A 19214-nucleotide genomic window follows, 5' to 3' on the forward strand; every position below is an offset into this window, starting at 1 on the left:
TTTCATGTTGTTGGCACAGGCCCACCTCTCAAGCCTGTCAAGGTACGTCTAGATGGTATCCCTTCCTTCCAGCGTGTCAAGTGCACCACACAGCTTGGTGTCATCAGCAAACTTGCTGAGGGTGCACTCCATCCCACTGTCCACGTCGCCGACAAAGATGTTAAACAGCGCTGGTCCCAATACCAACTCCTGAGGAACATCATTCGTCACTGGTCTCCACTTGGGACATCGAGCCATTGATCGCAACTCTTTGAGTGTGACCATTCAACCCATTCCCTATCCACTGAGTGGTCCATCAGTTAAATCCATGTCTCTCCAATTTAGAGACAAGGATGTCCTGCGGGACAGTGTCCAATGCTTTGCACAAGTCTAGGTAGATGATTTCAGTTGTTCTTCCCTTATCCACCAATGCTGTAACCCCACCACAGAAGGTCACCAAATTTGTCAGGCACAATTTGCTCTTAATGAAGCCATGTTGGCTCTCACCAATCACCTCCTTATTTTCCATGTGCCTTAGCACAGTTTCCAGGAGGATCTGCTCCATGATCTTGCCGGGTAGAGGTGAGACTGACTGGCCTGGAGCTCCCCCGGTCCTTTTTTCCCTTCTTAAAAATGGAGGTTGTTTCCCCTTTTCCAGTCAACAGGAACGTCCCTGGACTGCCACGACTTCTCAAACATGATGGACTGTGGCTTAGCGACTTCATCCACCCGTTCCCTCAGGACCCCCAGATGCATCTCATCAGGTCTCATGGACTTGTGCATCTGCAGGTTCCTTAGATGGTCTCGAACCTGATCTCCTCCTGCAGTGGGTGGTTCTTCATTCGCCTAGTCCCTGACTTTGCCTTCTGTGACTTGGGCAGCCTGGCTGGAGTACTTGCCAGTGAAGACTGAGGCAAAAGAGACATTTAGTACCTCAGCCTTCTCCATATTCCGGCTAACCAGGTCTCCCATTCCCTTCCAGAGAAGGCCCACATTTTCCCTAGTCTTCCTTTTATCACCAATGTACCTATAGAAGCTTTTTTCCTTGCTCTTGATGTCCCTGGCCAGATTTAATTCTATCAGGGCTTTAGCTTTCCTAACCTGATCCCTGGATGCTCAGACAATTTCTCTGTATTCCTCTCAGGCTACCTGTCCTCGCTTCTACCCTCTGTAGGCTTCCCTCTTGTGTTTGAGTTTGTCCAGAAGCTCCTTTGTTCATCCAGGCAAGCCTCCCGGCTTTTTTGCCTGACTTCATTTTTGTTGGTATGCATCGCTCCTGAGTGTGGAGGAGGTGATCCTTGAATATTAAACCAGCTTTTTAAGCCCCTCTTCGCTCCAGAGCTTTGTCCCGTGGTACTCTACCAAGCAGCTCCCTGAAGAGGCCCAAGTCTGCTCTCCTGAAGCCCACGGTAGTGAGATTGCTGTGTGCCCTCCTTGCTGCCCTAAGGATCTTGAACTCCACCATTTCATGGTCACTGCAGCCAAGGCTGCCCTTGAGCTTCACCTTCTCCACCAGACCCTCCCCATCGGTGAGAACAAGGTCCAGCATAGCACGTATCCTCGTTGGCTCCTCTATCACCTGGAGAAGGAAGTTATCATCAACACATTCCAGGAACCTCCTGGATTGCTTATGCCCTGCCGTGTTGTCCCTCCAACAGATATTGGGGTGGTTGAAGTCCCCCATGAGGACCAGGGCTCATGAATGTGAGGCTGCTCCTATCTGTCTAGAGAGAGCCTCACCTGCTCGATCTTCCTGGTCAGGCAATCTATAGCAGACCCCCACTGTAATGTCACCTGTCCCTGCCCTCCCTTTAATCCTGACCCACAGGCTCTTGGGCATCTCTTCAACCATGCCCAGGTAGAGTTCCATGCACTCCAGCTGGTCATTGACACAGAGGGCGACACCTCCTTCTCATCTCCCCTGCCTGTCCTTCCAAAAGAGCCTGTACCCTTCCATTCCAACACTCCAGTTGTAGGTGTCATCCCACCACATCTCTGTGATGCCAATAAGATCATAGCCCTGCAGTCGGGGAAAGAGAGAGACCTTAAAAAATAAAAGGCTTTCGGGTAGTAATCTCTTTACTACAAATAATCTATTTTTCCCATGTATACACATTGCAGAATATATCCTTAAGTCTAAGTACAATGTTACTTTTTCTTAAAGTACCAAAAACTAATAAGGAAGCCATGCCTACACTGTATTGATAAATCACAAGGTCAAAGACACAGGGTGGGGATTTTCTGAAATTTTAATTAAACCTAAGAGAATCAATAAAACTATTTGTTTAGTTCTAGCACTTGCTTTTAGGAGATACCATCTTCATGCTAAACCTTGTCTATTATATTAGAAATTACGTGATCTGCTCAGCTGCAAAAAGACTACTGATTTGTACATAAAACCAGGCAAAAGTACTGGCTGATTACAAGGGATTCATAGTTACTGTGAACAGTGTCTGTAAACAGTCAACTGACTCCACTATAACATATCAGCATGCCTCAAAGGAAGCAAGCTAAACAAATCAACAGTTCATATAGCACATAGGAACCACTAAAGACACTTTGTCAGGTAAGAAACTTTCCATGGCTGACAATATAAACAACACAGAAGAACATGTGCTTTTCAATAGCTCCTAAGAGGAAGATTAGGGAAGGGGAAATAAGAGAAGAGGAAAATAAAAGAAAATTTATAAACGTGATCATTTACCATTCAGGCAGCTTTCTGCTATATTGTCCTTTCTGTACACCTACCAGGAATTCTTAGGTACATGCAGAATTCTAAAAATATGAAAACACTTATCTAACTACTAACCGGTAAGCACAAATTGGTCCAAGTCACTCCAGGGAGCAGCACTCACTGGTCAACAGTTTTTTGCCACTGGAAGAATAATAGTCTGCCTTGACCATTTCTGCCCATACTAGGGGAAGGAAACACCATCAGTGTAAGTGGAATCTTTGTCACAGCCATTACCCTGGAGAGTTTACAACTTTTTCTCTATGGGATTTAAATACAGCATCTTAGAATCCCTGTTGCCCATTTCTGCAATACTCAGATTACAAATTCCCAGGAATATTTATTGTGTATTTAAAAGTGAACATCATCTTGTCTGAGACTACAGTAACTGCAGCATCATAAAGAAATCCTGGTTCCATTCAAGTCAGCAAATTGCCTGAGCACCTGTAGATTTCAGTTGTCAAGTTTCATACTTCTGCTCATCTGGTTAGTGCATAACATTTCTAAAAATAGACCTACAGCTCTTCAGTACTGGTAACTGCATGTTTTTTCATTTTAGTATGTTTGGATTGAGGTGTAAGCTTAATTTGAACCTCCCGACATTGCTACATGTAGGACAGTTGTTGACCATCTTTCATTATTATCAGTGCAGACAGACGGAGGGTTGCTTTTTTTTTTTTTAACTCATAACACTAACACGTTTATTAAGAATTACATTAGTTTCTCAGTCTCAAGAATTCAAGAACAGAGAGACAGAGTAGTCTCTTTCAGCTAACTACGTTTTGTTGCCCTTTGGGTAAATTCTAACTGAACCTGCCAAATGTGGAAATACTTGGATTTCTTCTGCATTTACTGTTGGAAATAGAAACCCCAAGCAAGTAATGCTAAATAGGGAGGAGGGAGTCACAATTAATGCTCCTCAAACTTTTTTCAGCAGATTCTTCATCCTAGAGGAGTTTTGTCAAAAATATCAAGCATCCAAATTCCAAAAAGCTGTTCTCAAAGTATTTCCTTTAATGGAGAACAGAGCTGAGTAAAAGCAATAGATCTTGCTTTTTGGTCTACTTTATTTCTGACACTCTAGGATTACTGTAGCTTTTAGGCTCAGGCTTAAGAATGAGCAGCTCTCACTGCAGTAACTGAAGTTGAGGCCTCTGTGCAACTTTGGGGTTACGTCTTTAACCTCAGCTTTCATGCATGTGATACAAGGATGCTGACGTGTTCCTCCCTATGCACTGAAGATCAGTTTGCTTGAGATGCAGCTGGAATATAATTTTCTGGACAGTTATTCTATGGGACTGCCAGAGAACTATGACTTACTCGAAGACATGGCCTCAGGCACCATCACTGCTAAAACTCATGCAGTTGAATAATTCTCAAGAGCACACATCTTGACTGATCCATAGGGCTTCAGTTTGCACCAGTCTGTGTCCTTTAAACAATGAAAAGTCCACAGTTACAATTGAACTTACCAGTTCTAGGTCAAGCTTGAGCTGCTTCTGAGGTTGTTGGCTATATTCTACATCCCCCATGGTCTGTGCTTCAGATGTTTTTTTCACCTTAGAAGCTTAAAAGAAAATATAATCTGATTCTAGTGTTATGCTAGAAAGTGTAATAGTGAATTCTGACCTTGAAAGTAACCCAATACATTTAAAGGATATTTCACAGTTTAGATTTTTCCTCTTCCTTGTAACAAGCTATTTTGTTACACGATCACAATAGAGCACTTAAGTAGAAAAACTGCACAAAATATTTTGAAATTGTATAAAACCTCTGGAATGTTCCATCACTTCACAGACTGTTGTTAAAATGAGTGTTCAGCTCCCTCTTACAACAAACTTCCTCCCAGCCTAGCAAGAAGCCAAACCCAGAGTGTCCTATGAGTTCTTACGTAGGAAAATGCTGTCACTGAATAGGTCATATAGTGATTCTATTTGGATTCTGTTCTTAGCAAAACATTCAATATAGAAAGTTAATATTTTTCCAAATAAATAAAAGAAAAATACAATATCTACAAGAAATGGTCACTTTCAAAAAAGCAGAGGAAATGTTGATTAAACTTCATTAAGTGCGTGTTTTGCCACTGAATTTGCTACTACCTGTATTCCACAGGGTTTCTTATACTTCGTACATATCCATCATGCTTTATTACTGTGCTGGAAAGCGTTCTGAGCTGCTTTAACATGTACAATTCAACAAGTTGAAGTTAATGCTCTACTAAACATTTTTCACACTGACTATATAAAAAAAAAAAAACATTAAAAGCTTCTTGCACTGGTAAGTATAATAAGAAAGCACTGCCCAAGGCAAGGTTCTCCTTGTGAAAACTTAACACAGGCTGGCAAAAGGCCTCTCTGGGTATTACTTCCTAAAACAGAGATGAGGGGTTAACTGAAGTGTTCTTTTGTTCATGTCATTAGAGGAGAGGGAAAGGAAGAAAGGAAACAAAAAAGCGTAAGAAACCAGGGAAGCAATATACAGGCAGAGAAGAAAGCCACAAATGAGATTAAAAGGGTGGCTTTTTTTAACCATGTATTCACCAGAAAACTCAATCTCAGGAAAGAAAACTGATTCTTGGTCTGGAAAATGGGAAAACTGGTATACTCTTTGGAAGTATACTGGCTGCGTCAATGAAATACATTATCCCCCCCCCAATTTCTTCTCCTAAAAGCAGCAAGATTCTAAATACTGGCTAACCACACAGACTACAAAGAATATTCTGCATGCACACCTGAATCCATACTTTGTAACACAACCTTACCATACAGATGTAGCTGTACCTTCAGTGTCTAGATAATGCAGTTTTTAGAATTTATTTAAAAAATTAATACATCAGTAGAGCAAATCCTGAAATTTTGCAAACTCTTTGAAGGCAGGGTGGAGCCACACAAGGACCCATTAATATTGGTTCCAAAATAAGCAGCCAGAATGACAAGAGGTTCAACCAGCATGTCAAAGCTCAGGCTGATGTCTAGTGAACCATGTATATGCTCCAAACACCAGTCACGTTACACGTTCTGGATTTTAAACCCAGTTTCATTTTGTGAGTGGAGACAGGCCAAACTCCAATGACACAGGGAAGAACAAAGTGTCACATCGCATGCCAGTCATTCTCCAGGCACATTCTGTATTGTCACAAGTTAATCATTATCACTTCATGCAGCCACACATCACATAGTCTATTAATTATTACTTAATGTCACTATACTACTAAATGGTTTGATGAATTCTATTAGTAATTAGAACTACTCACGCAGCAGCATTCAAATAAAACTTTTCACAGTATCTTCCTGATGAAGAGCCAGAAAGTGAAACTACCTAGATTTATTAGTCTTACCGACTAGATGCATTCTATTTGGATTACAGCTATTTTCTGTGCTTGTTGATTTATTTCACTGATAACTACAAAATACCAGTAAGAATCCAAAAATTGAGACTAAATTCAGCTGCCTGTAAGGCAAACCACTGCATCTCTTTATATACATTTAGAACAGAGAGAAAGGATGCTATGTCAAAAGCTAACACTGTTATTTGTTATTAATATAGAAAAAGTCAAACAAGAAAAATATGCGTTCAGATACCACGTAGAATTACTCTTCGCACTAGCATTCAGTCATTTGATGTTAAAAAAGATTGCTGTCAAGCTGATATCTTGTTTGCCGCTCTCTCTTCTATGAACAAATTTTGATATTTTAGTACTTCTGCAAATTCTGCATGAGAACTAAACAAACTGGTTTTGTTTTATAAAAATGTAGTTTCTCATGATTTGAGGGAAGGATGCTTGAAACAAAGTAATCTCCTTCTCAGATCTTTCATTTTCCATCTGCTTTGAACAGAGCAGAAAGTCATGGTACCTGAGCTGCCTTCCTTGTTAACTTTCTCTGAAATCAGTGCATATTTAAGAAAAGTTTTGATTTTGACAACACTGCGTATGTTGCAGCATGTTCTATCGAAAATAAACTTATGAACTGTAATAATGCTGTTTAGGCTCATGCTTCCCACTGTGAACCAACTCTTACAACTGTAGTTTTACACCATTTTTACACTACTCTGAGCTAAATATAAGCCAATTGCACCTCCTGAAGAAACTGTATTTATTTGCAAACGCGCAAACTCTTTGCACATTTAGCAACATGCTAGCTCTGTGTTGGATGCTCACCTTATTACCTTTCGTATATCTTTTCCTCTCTACAGCAGTATAGCATTCCTATGGGATTTTGGCAAACACCAGCAGTTGACTGAAGCACTGCACAGCTGAAAGGCAATTACAGAAAGATAGTACAGTAGGAGCTCCAAAAGAACACATGGTATGTATCTTGGGCATCTTTAACTATATATAAACTATTTCTGACATACGTTTAGCTAACTATATCCCAAGAACCTTCAGTGCTGGAGATTCCACAATTTCCCCAGATAATTTTGTGTCTAGGCAGCTTGATATTCAGAAAACTTCCCTAAAGACTAAATCTCATTGCTCCAGTTCAAGCTTGTTTTTTCTGGTACTATTTACACTGGCTATGGAGAACAGTTCAGTCTCTCTTAAGTTACATAAAACCTTTCAGTTATTTTGATGCTATTACCACCAGCCCCCTTTGCCTGTTCTACAATTCGGTTCAAACAACTCCAGTTTCTTCATGCTTCTTTCTTAGTCTCTTCAGGAATATTTTCAATGAGACTGTATCTTAAACAAAATTTAGTGCCCAAAGCTGGACAAAGTACTTCAGCTGAAGCCTTACTAGAAATTAACTGATTACTTCACAATTTACAGATGATGTTCCCATTACTATACACCAAGAAAGTATTTACCTTCTTCACAGTAAAATCCTGTTAACTTATGTTCTGTCCATGATTCGCTTTTACTTTTCTCCCTCAGTCCTTTAATACAGTACTGCTGCTTAGTTGGAAGTTGCCCAGTCTTAACTGGTGTAGACAATTCTTTCCACCTGTAAATACAACTTCATAGATACTCTTATTTATTTGCATCCTCTTTTCTAAACTACCAATTTATCAGTTTCTGGGTGAGTTAAAATCCTATCCTCCAGCCCACTCGCAGTCCATGTTTGCAAGACATCACCTGAAAATATTTTAAATACATGTTCTAGAGAAGAAAAAGTAGTGTTTGTCAAGAATTTGTTGAGGGAAGGTCATGTTTGAAATGGACATCCCAGAGTACTGTATAAACTTCATTCCCTGTAGACAGCCTGAGACCCTCAGAGGTTGCAAGTGAAGAATGTGCAAGTAGGGAATCATTGCTTTTGAAAGTTTGTTTTTTCTAAAGCCATGCAGCTTTTTGGGGTAGTAGTCAAAAGAAATTGTGTGATCAGAAATATCTTCCATATAAATCTTTTGTATACTTATATGAGCGCTTGCCAGCATGCCCCAGAAGATACAAAATAAAAAGGGTTTTGTGCATCTGGTCTTACTGTATAAATCCAAGAAGTTGTAATCAGACTCTGGTAACAAGAAATCCAAGCCTGCATTCTCATGTTCAGAAGAATGTAGGAGAAAAAGGTATGTTCCCCCAAAGTGTGAATCAAAGTTGCAAAGACTGAAATGCTGTACCTAGATTTTATTTAGATTGCTGGGGCTTGATTTTCCACAACTTACTATCTGGAAAAAGTCGCAGTGACGTACTGATTTGGAGAGCAATCTGCCTTTTAATCTTCTAATTCCTGTCTTTACCCAATCCAACTGGATATGCTTACATTGTTACATAATTGTAAAACCAATAAATCTCTTTGTAAAATAAAATATGAATAGAAGACCTGCTATTGCATCTTCTACTTGGAATTGGTCTTGGCAATACAGCAGTTGATATAATAGGTAATAGGTTGCAGGGGGGAATGAATGAAAACAAGCCTCCTTTTGAGTGTGTAGCACATTCAAGTGTTCTTTCAGCCAAAACACTCAAATTAGATGACATCGAAGAGTCACACCCAAAACATTACAGAACACAGTTCCAGGGAGTTTAATCATTCATCCATCACAAACAAAGCAGTCCAACTTTGATGAAGCTATATTCAGAGATACATAAAATCAAGAGAATAAAACTGGCCTACAAATTCCTCCGAGGTAAGTGTTCCTCCCTCTTACATTAAAACAAAAAGTTTTCTATATCATCCTTACAGCCATTCTGAGTCTATCTTAAGTAGTAGGGAAGCAAGGGAGAAAAAGTTCCCGTGCCACTGCGTTCACACTGTATTTAACTCACTGCCCTTTCTGAGATATAATTTTAAGTAGCACTTGACAGGAAGGTGAAGGGAAAACAAATTCGAGAGTCAAAAAACAAAGTATCTGGGAGAAGAGGTAGGAAAGATGTTTGTACATCACCCAGTAACTTAGTAGGGTGCGGCCCTGCCTGGCACATTTCACATTGTTAATAGCTTACAAGCTACAGGGACACCAATTGTAGAACTAGCAGAGAAAAAGGTTCCTTCAAATACACATATTTCCATTAGCCTCATGCATGAGTAAGAATTATAATCCTAGGAACAATACTGCATCTCTTCGAGGAAACCTTTTAACAACTTTGGGAAAAAATACAACTAATTGACGACAGATACAGTAAGACAGGGACCAAGTCCAACGGTTCTTGATCCCTCTACTGCATTAGCAAAATTTTCCCATACAGAAGCATTAGAGAATTTCAGTTCCCAATTCAATGCTATCAATAGACACTTAATATTTTGGACAATCATTTAGAAAAGTTATCACACATCAGGTTGTTTCTAACACTTACGGTATGGTATCAACTTTTTACTGCTTGTTCTCTAATCTTCTCTATTTCTGTTCTTCCTAAAAACACCTATTACACTATTAATACAAAAAAAGTTCTGAAAGAAGCAAACCACTCTCATGCCCCTTGGCAAACAGCCACCTCCAAACCTGCCATTTGTTGTAACTATGAGTTTACTTAAGGTCAGATTGCAACATCTTAAAATGAACTCACATAGTTTCTGAAAAGCACATTACCAGGTAAAAGGTTGTAACCCAGGAAAAGTCACCAGTAACTCAAACATTTCAGGAGGCTTATTAAATAAAAATCTAACTTCACAATCATGTAAACAGCAGAGATCCTTATAATGAATGGGCAGAATATATTACAGCAGATCAGTAATTATAAAACTAAATTAGAAACCCAAATCTCATTTGCTATAAAAACAAACGGCTCTTTGTTCCTGAAAAGGAAGTTGCTAAGATAATGCAATGAATCACCCTTTCTGCAGTCAATTTCTGATGCTTAATCCTTTCTACATTTCTATTAGCTAATTGTACATGCATCATATATTTCAGCACTTTGTGAAAAAGTGGGTATCATTAATGTCCCATCTCACAGCTTTATGAAGTTAAATTACTCAAAACTACACTTCCTCCATATAGTGGACATCTAGGTAAGATGCGTTCCATGGCACATTTCAAGAAAGGCTAGGGAATGTACGAACTTCTTAAATTAACACATTCCAAGATTCAAAGTTGTATGCCAGTGATGACCCTACCTAAATTTGACAAGAACAGATACTACTGAGGCTTGCTAAAGCACCACACATTACATATACATCCAGCATCTCTGCCTGTCATTTTACCTTTATGCTTCCTGTTCTGGGTCTGGCTGAGATAGCATTAACTTTCTTCATACCAGCTCTTACAGTGCTGTGTTTTAGATCTGTGCCAAAAATTGTGCTGACAACACACTGATGTTTTCGCTATTGCTGAACAGTGCTGCACAGCATCAAGGCCTTCTCTGTTTCTTACTCTGTGCCCTCCCCCCAGTGAATGGAAGTTGGGAGGTGACACAACCACGTAGTTGACCCAAACTAACCAAAGAGATACCCCATGTCATATAATGTCATGCTCAGCAATAAAATGTAGAGGAGGGAGTGCTTCCTCTGTCACTCAAATGGAATAAGCAGTGCACTCTGACCAGAACCTGAATTTCAGATAAAACAGTAATGTACGGCTCTGAGCAGCCCAGTTTGTAGCAAAGAAACAAGAGTTAATCTACTGTAGTATCAATACAGTTGGTGAAACTGCATGACAGTGCTAGTGCATAAATTATATCCGCTGTTGCAGCTCGTTTTCCAAAGCGTTGATAATATTGATCATGAAATAGAAACAAACATTTTTGGACTGAACAAAGTCAACAAAACAAAACCTGGGTCCAAGGCTAGGTATTTTGTATAAACAAGCTTCACTTTTTTCTAGACAGCACCTCTCTCACCCTTATGAACTGCTAAAACCTTGAGAATCGACACTTTCCTCTTCTTCATAGAGCATCTAGAGTTTGTCTGTGAGGGAAAGGAGAAAGGTATCCTGGTTGGCATAATTTTCATTGTTCATGTTCGACTTTTTTCAAGCTGAGATTTTCAAATAAGCTTCCAAGCCTTACAACTGAAAAAATCATTCAGAACACAGTCACAAGTGCTCCTTATTCCCTAATTACAGTGCTTTCTCAATTTCTCACCCATCAGAGGACACACATCTCTTCTTGCATATAAGGGGAAGGAGAACATCTGTGACTGACTGTGATACTGTTAACAAGAGAATTTAACTGAGAAACAATTTTGCATCTCGTGTTAGGTGTGACTCTTAGTTATGTGATATGTTCATGGGTGACAGGAAAATTATGCCTTACATCTGCAAAGATGTGTAAATGCCTCATTAAGTTTAATAATTATGTTGGAAGGGCAGTTACACAAGAAAATCTCTGTTACTGAAAAACAGAAGGGACATAAAGAAACAACACTGCAATTGTATTATCACTGACCTTGCTGAATTAATTCAACTGTCCAGACATATTTTTATAAACACATTAATAATGAATGTTATATTGTAAAAAATGCATGAATAGGTTACACCATGAAAAGGTTACCAAGTAGCCCATGAAACTAGACACAGACTATATTTTCAGATTTGAGCTTAGTTCAACCTGAATTTGTAAGTTAATTCACATATGACAGAGGGAGAAAGCAGAAGGTGGACAAGAAAGGACATTGCTATGAAACACGACACAAAAGGAAACTTTTTAAGAACAACTTCTTTTCAATGAAAAAACACTACAGGCACCATCTTTGACAGACAAAAATCAATAGTATATGACCGATTCCACAATGTTCCCTATAGCTAAAAAATAAAACAGAAAACCCCACCACCTTCCTGGATGTGGCAGAATGCAAATTATCCCAACAATAAAAAGCTCTCAAGGAAAGCTATACTATCCTATTTACACTGACAACTCAGTTTTACAGCTAAACAAGGATTATACAAATCTCGGAGACCAAATCAGAACATTACCAACTTCTGCTCACAATTGAGAAGGTGGTTAGACAAATAAAGCATAACCTTCATACTAGCCAACTACACATTTTGACACATACCATGAAACAAAAAATTAACCAGTTTATTATATTTAACATATTTACAAAATAGTACAAATTAAAGTACTGTAACTCCGTTATTGCAGGACAAAAAACCTCCATACAGGCAAAAGCAGCACATGAAAGAGACACTCCAGAATATTCAGGAAGTCTTTGGTACTCAAAATATAGTTTAAGATGCAGCATTAACTCATTCAATACAGGGCATTAAACACAGACAAGGGTATGTAGACTTGTGCCACAAAGTAAGTTTAGCTATGGCTTTCATTCTTCTCAAAGGCTGATTACTGGTCTCAGGAATTGCTTAAAAGCTTTACATCAACTTTAGGATGTACAGACTACTCAAAATGATTCTAAAATCAAGCTGTTGAAAAAAACTGATGTATTTCTCAACTTGTATTGAATTAAACTGCCTCTTCTCAGAACTATATGACAGGAAAGCACTAAACACTTCACAGGCCTAGAGCCTATTCCTCTACCCCTTAATCAGGCAAAACTGTGAAAGAATCAACTTTGTCTACTTAAGGAATATAGGATCAAGCTCACAACAGACAATAAAACTGCATGGCAAAACATGATCAAATACCATATACTCTAGTCTACACTGCTGTACACATCATTTACAAAATATGTATTATGCATAATCTACATATTTACAAATGTTCTTAATTGTTCCATCAAGTAATGTGCTCAACACAATCACAGTTCACGTAATTTTGAGGTAAATCCTTGAAAAGTTAGACCATCAGCAGAGTTTCATCTGCAAGGCTGTATTTCGCAAGTGAAGGATTTCTAATTAGAAGATCCTCTGTTTCACCCCATCACACAGCGGTGTATGCTAGGTGTAGCAGATGGGTAAGATGGTTGCAGAGACAAATGGGATTACTGTGAATCCTCTGTGCTGTGCTTGGCTCTTCCTGATGGCCAGTAGGAGCCAGAAAGAACCAAAGAACACTGGGGACAGCCAAAAAGAATTTGAAATATGTACTAGCAGATTCTGCTCTGTGGAGAAAGAGTGGATTATGTTGCTTGTAGTTTGTAGGAAAAACTGCAGCATTAAATTGTGCAGTGTCTATGCACACTAATTGCAAGATGCCTACTGAAAAGAGGACAGGGGAAAGGAAAAGAGAGAATGTGGGACAGGATTAACTAACTTTCTTGATTGGTCAATGTTACCATAGAAAGCAAATGTATTTAAGAGCTTTATTTTCTTAGAAGTTTTCAAGCCAGGTTAGACATTATGTAAATATTCGAAACTGCACATCTGAAGACATCACCCACATTTATTTTAGCTTTTAACTACAGCACTTCTGACCCTCCATAAATATAATAAAACACTGTCTCACCAAGGGGTGGACATCACTTTGCAAGGCCTGATGTTTCAAGCAAGTTAGCCTAGACACATTTTTCATTGGGGATGTTCATAACACTGCAACAAGACCACTCACTCATTGAACTGCAATTAACATCCCATGGAACAAGAGAGGAAATGGCACAAAGAAATCTGCAAGTTCCCCTTGCATTACCTTGTAAGAACACAAAAGGTGACAGAAACTCAGGTCTAACTAGAAAAAGACAGTTTAGAGTTGGAAGCATCATAGTTCATCTGAATCAATCAAGAGGTTAAGATAAACAGTTTTGCTCAAGAGGTGACATCATCTTGCATTAGGATATTCTTCTACAGAATAGGTCTACAGTATTTATTTAATGTTAATGTTGAAAATTTTAAAATTCATCTTATCATTACTATCCTCAGTTGCACTTTTATGGTCAGCTGTTTAAATGAAAAAACCTCACACAAAAAGGCTTGGGATGACAAAGAAAGGATCCCACAATTCCACTTTGTGGACGCTTGTTCAAGTAATACTACATCACTACACCTATTTAAAATGTTGTCTTTAAACAAATGTTAGAAGATTTAGGCAGGACCTCAAAGTAATCAGTTAACTAATTATATAAGCATGAACACTACTCATGTCTACTACATATTTCCTTCAGAATGTTTTTGTGAGTGTAAAACTGTTTGTAAGGTGATAAGTAGTTTGATGTTTCAAGATAAGTTTACTGACTATAGTTTATGCCCACTGGAATGACTGAACTCTGTTTTCTGCATGCAATGATAAAAAATAATAAGCCTTCATCTCCTTGTACCATCACAGATGTTAGCTAGAAGAAAAGAGACTTATTAAATATTCAGCCATAGCTAGTATTCATGGTGTAGTACAGGGTGAAATGAAAAGGAGCATAAAGAAATTTGTTTTCCAGAGATCTTCTGGGAAGGTGAGGGTTAGTCTTTGTACTGATCCCCAGTGATGGCAAACCAGCAGGTTGTTTCTTGCACAGCTCTGGGCAAGGTAATAATCTGTCAGCACAAACTTCTGTATAAATCCCAACATTAAGACTGGAAGGTCCAGACAGACAAAAATGCTGCTGTTTAAATACTTAACAAGACCAATAACACTTTGAAGATATTAAATTTTTACAATCCCTGAAACTGCTGGTCAGCAGAGGCAAGTTTTTAATTCATTCGTCCTCTTCAACATAAGTTGATGGAAACCAGCCCACCTAAAAAGGGGAAAAGCAGAACAAAATTATACATGAGATGCACAGTTTCTTTTAAAACAGCTGAACTAGGCAAAACAAGCATGGGTCTGTTCAGTAAATATAAGATTACAAAGATAAACTTGACTGATGTGTCACAGTTAGCATAAGTACCCTAAATAAAAGAATAACTTGCAGACACCATGATTTAGAGACTAAACCTCTTCCCCCACACACACACCCCCCCCCACCCCAAACAAACCAAAACAAAACACCAAACTTTTGCCCAAATTCAAATTGGAAGTCTAAGCATTCAGGAAAAATTCTAGAAATGCCAAAAGCAGAAGTAGTTTTACTACAGGCAAGGTGCTTCTGTTTTTTGAATGAGCAGTTAAATATTTAACAGACTTCAGTCAGGTCCAGGGAATCCTCTTACAAAGGAAATAATGACTGATTTGACTGCATTACATTGAATTAAATTCCATTGCCAGCAACAGGAGTTTTAAATGACACAGAACTGGAAGGCAGAGTCCAGTGTTTTACACTTCATAAGTTATAATGCTATCTCATTCTGAAATTAATGATGTGTCAGATAAGAATTACATAAGACATACGAGGAAGCAATGTCATGTATTTCTTATTGTCTTCTCTATTAGCTTCAGGTTTTTCACTCAGACTTCTTTATACCTAAGTCAATTTCATACTCCTGAAAGACCTCAAAACCAAACCTAGAGCATGACTGGAAGGAGTAACTGCATAAATTTTGTTTTAGACTACCTTGCCAAAATATCTCCAGAGGTGAGCCTATGATCTTGAGTGAAAGTTATCAAAAAGAATGCTAGCATATACCAGGGCATCTTTTAGGGTGTGGGTAGCTACATTAGAATGAGACGCTCGGTTTTCTTCACATGTAAAATGTATACAGGATGACCACTATTTCTACTGCTTCCCTATTTCTTCTTGTCTAATTGACCATTTTGCTTTAAGATCATAACCAGGCTCATGTACACAAAAAACGTTCTCCAAATGCATAAAGCAGTAAATCTGGACATTACTTGAACCAGACTTGCAACTTTCATTTCCAGCTTCCAGCCAATCTACTTTCCTCCATCTTGCATTTCTTGACCTTGCACTTCAGGTCTTTAGACACGGAAACAGCAGCCTCAAATACTTCTGACTAATTTGCATTAAAGAGCAATATAGTAAGATTGAAACAATATAGCCTTTACAGGTCAAAACTGAAACTTGACTTCCATGCAAGTCTTAGAGTGCAGTGTAAAGTGACTTTGTAAAAGCCTCTGCTAAATATGCCACTTAATTTGAGCCACATGTTTAGAGATCAAAGCACCAGCCTCCTATAAAAAAGATGGCCGATTCTACTGCATTACAGTCTGGCAGAAAGGTGTGGAAATCACTCTGTGTTAAAATGCTAAACAGACTGCCACAGCACCAGGAACTCCAGCTTTTGACCCCAAATACATGTGTGCAATGCAGTTCAAGAAAGTTCTGCTGTAGCTGTACTATTAATCCTGGTTATTTTCCAACCATATAATCTTGCCCAAATATTCAGCCTGGTAGGTCACATTAAATAATCAATCAATTTAGAGGCTGGGAAAGCTGCCTGGCAAGAGTTCTGTCTGGCTCCTATGAAACACAGATGAGAACATGTTGTATCTTGTGAATTTAAATATACAAAGAAGGCTTATGATGTAGGAACACACCTTATTTTTTCACAAAATTACTATTGGTGAAGACAGAAATAAAACAAAGGAAAAAAAACGCAACCACCTTACCCTTCCATTTACTTCACCTCTCCACCAGCCATTCGCGCTCATCTTTGTATAAATTTTCACAACATCCCCTTTCAATAAGGACAGTTCTCTCATGTCTCTTGCACAGAAGTCATATCTGGCTATGGCAATGCCTATCACCTTTGGGCTTAACACTGAAATGAAACAGACATTGACATTATTAGGGTTTGTTCATTGAAGGCCACTAAAATAATGTAAATAGCAGTACTGTAAAACAGAATCATAGAATCACAGAATTGTTATGGTTGGAAGAGACCTCAAAGATCATCAAGTCCAACTGTCTACTCAGCGCCACCATGCCCACTAGATCACGTCTCAAATTGCCACATCTAAATGTTTTTTGAACACCTCCAGGGATGGTGAGTCCACCACTTCCCTGGGGAGTCTGTTCCAATGCTTAAGAACTCTTACAGTGAAGAAGTTCTTCCTAATACCCAAGCTGAGTCTCCCCTGGCACAACTTGAGTTTGTTTCCTCTTGTCCTATCGCCAGTTACCAGGGACAGGAGACTAACCCCCACCTTGTTACAACCTCCTCTCAGGTAGTTGTAGAGGGCGATAAGGTCTCCCCTCAGCCTCCTTTTCTCCAGGCTAAACAACGCCAGCTCCCTCAGCCGCTCCTCGTAAGACTTTTTCTCCAGGCCCTTCACCAGCTTCGTTGCTCTTCTTTAGACACACTGCAGCACCTCAATGTCTTTCTTGTCATGAGGGGCCCAAACTGAACACAATACTCAAGATGTGGCCTCACCAGCTCTAAGTACAAAGGGACAATCAATGCCCTAGTGCTGCTGGCCACGCTATTTCTGATACAGGCCAGGATGCTGTTGGCCTTCTTGGCCACCTGGGCACACTGCTGGCTCATGTTCAGCCAGCTGTCAACCAACACCCCCAGGTCTTTTTCTGCCGGGCAGTTTTGCAGTCACTCATCCCTAAGCCTGTACCGTTGCATGGGGTTGTTGTGACTGAAGTGCAGGACCCGACACTTGGTCTTGTTGAACCTCACACAATTCGCCTCAGCCCATTGACCCAGCCTGTCCAGATCCCTCTGTAGAGCCTTCCTACCCTCCAGTAGATCAACACTCCCACCCAGCTTGGTGTTGTCTGCAAACTTGCTGCGGGTGCACCCAATCCCCTCGTCCAAATCATCAATGAAGATGTTAAACAGAACTGGCCCCAAAACTGAGCCCTGACCGGCTACCATGGTTCAGCTTGTAACATTCTAGGGATATCTGAGAATTTAATGTTTCAGTCCCAGCAAATTTAAGCTATTGCTGTGCTGGTGTTGGTGTAGTACATTACCAAAAGTCGATTTTCTGTGTTTTTTACTTTGGCATGAGACAGTGTCAAAGGCCTTGCTGAAGTCCAGGTAGACCACATCCACAGCCTTTCCCTCATGCACCAGGTGGGTCACCTGGTCATAGAAGGAGATCAGGTTGGTCAAGCAGGACTTGCCTTTCGTGAACTCATGCCTTTCATGAACCATAGAATGGTTTGGGTTGAAAGGGACCTTAACGATCATCTAGTTCCAACCCCCCTGTCATGGGCAGGGACAGCTTCCACTAGACCAGGTTGCTCAAAGCCCCATCCAACCTGGCTTTGAACACTTCCAAGGATGGGGCACACACAACTTCTCTGGGCAATCTGTGCCAGTGCCTCACCACCCTCACAGAGAAGAATTTCTTCCCAAAATCTAATCTAAATCTTCCCTATTCCAGTTTGAAGCCAATCCCCCTTGTCCTATTGCTACCTGCCCTTGTAAGAAGTCCCTCTCCAGCTTTCACATAATGATTTCACAACAACACACATTGGCATTAATTTTATGCAAATGTGAAAGCATTTGCACTACACAGATCAAGAAGGTTTAAACATAGGTGAACGGTGTAAAAGTTGAAGGGATTTTATGTGATTTTTTTAATGGTTCTTTCTATTTTCAGAAAAAAGTCAAACTAGATGAACCGTAAATAAAATATCCCCCACCCCAAAATTGCTAAATACATTTGTAATTATTGTATTTTTGTACTTAATAATAAAAATTGCTGCCAGTTGCATGCATCAACATATTTTACAGGTCACTAGTTTCCTTCCAAAAGAATTATTAGTATTTACAGTTGATTTAACTTTAAACCTCTAATGAAGCAAAACAAACACAGTAAGGTGCTGTTCTTTCAAAAACAACTCCCAAGTTAAATATTAATGCACTTAAAATTGGAAGTTAACATCAGCACGAGAAAAAAGTAAAGAGTTTCCACCGTAAATTTGTATGGATCATTTGTTATAATCTGCATGAACATTGGCTGATGTAAATCTACTCTTTTCAGGACTTTATTCTATAAGCTACCAATGAATCTGTTCTACAAAACTTTTAATGAAGAAAAAATCCTTACAAATTTTTTCCTAAGTTTCAGTGAAATTAATACTTAAAAATTTTAAACTACATCAATATATAAGCATTTTGCCAATGTAAAGCCCAGACATTTTAAGCAAGAAAAAGTTGGGAAATATTTTTAAAAAGCAAATGTGAAAAAAGCCTCATTTCAAAAACCAACCCCTTCACCCAAATAATTTTATAGGAAATTATGTTTTCAACCCTGATGTAGAATGTCCAAACTTGCAAAAGAAATCCTTGACTGTTGCAATGAGAGGAAAGTGGGCATAGCACCTAAGAGATAAAGGCCTTTGACTTGAACAGTTTAGAAAAAACACCTACTCCTCTACTGCATTTTCTAGTTGGATTATGTGGCCAAATCATTCTCGCCCCCACCCCCCCCCACCCAAACTCG

The 19214-nt window shown here is 39.3% G+C and overlaps 1 protein-coding gene across 1 annotated transcript in view; it reads right to left on the reverse strand.

Moving 5' to 3' along the window:
- Positions 1-14112: 14112 nt before the first annotated feature.
- LOC104160918 (guanine nucleotide exchange factor VAV3-like) overlaps positions 14113-19214 on the reverse strand; it is a gene marked incomplete at its 5' end in the record, with an annotated part of 35022 nt that continues 29920 nt past the window's right edge. Inside the window, 2 exons of the mRNA XM_009699174.1 lie at positions 14113-14649; positions 16419-16570. Coding sequence (XP_009697476.1) covers positions 14608-14649; positions 16419-16570 — 194 coding nt within the window. The remainder of the gene's footprint in view (positions 14650-16418; positions 16571-19214) is intronic.

Source organism: Cariama cristata, unplaced genomic scaffold (genome assembly GCF_000690535.1).
Source record: "Cariama cristata isolate BGI_N322 unplaced genomic scaffold, ASM69053v1 scaffold16374, whole genome shotgun sequence".
Classification (NCBI taxonomy): domain Eukaryota; kingdom Metazoa; phylum Chordata; class Aves; order Cariamiformes; family Cariamidae; genus Cariama; species Cariama cristata.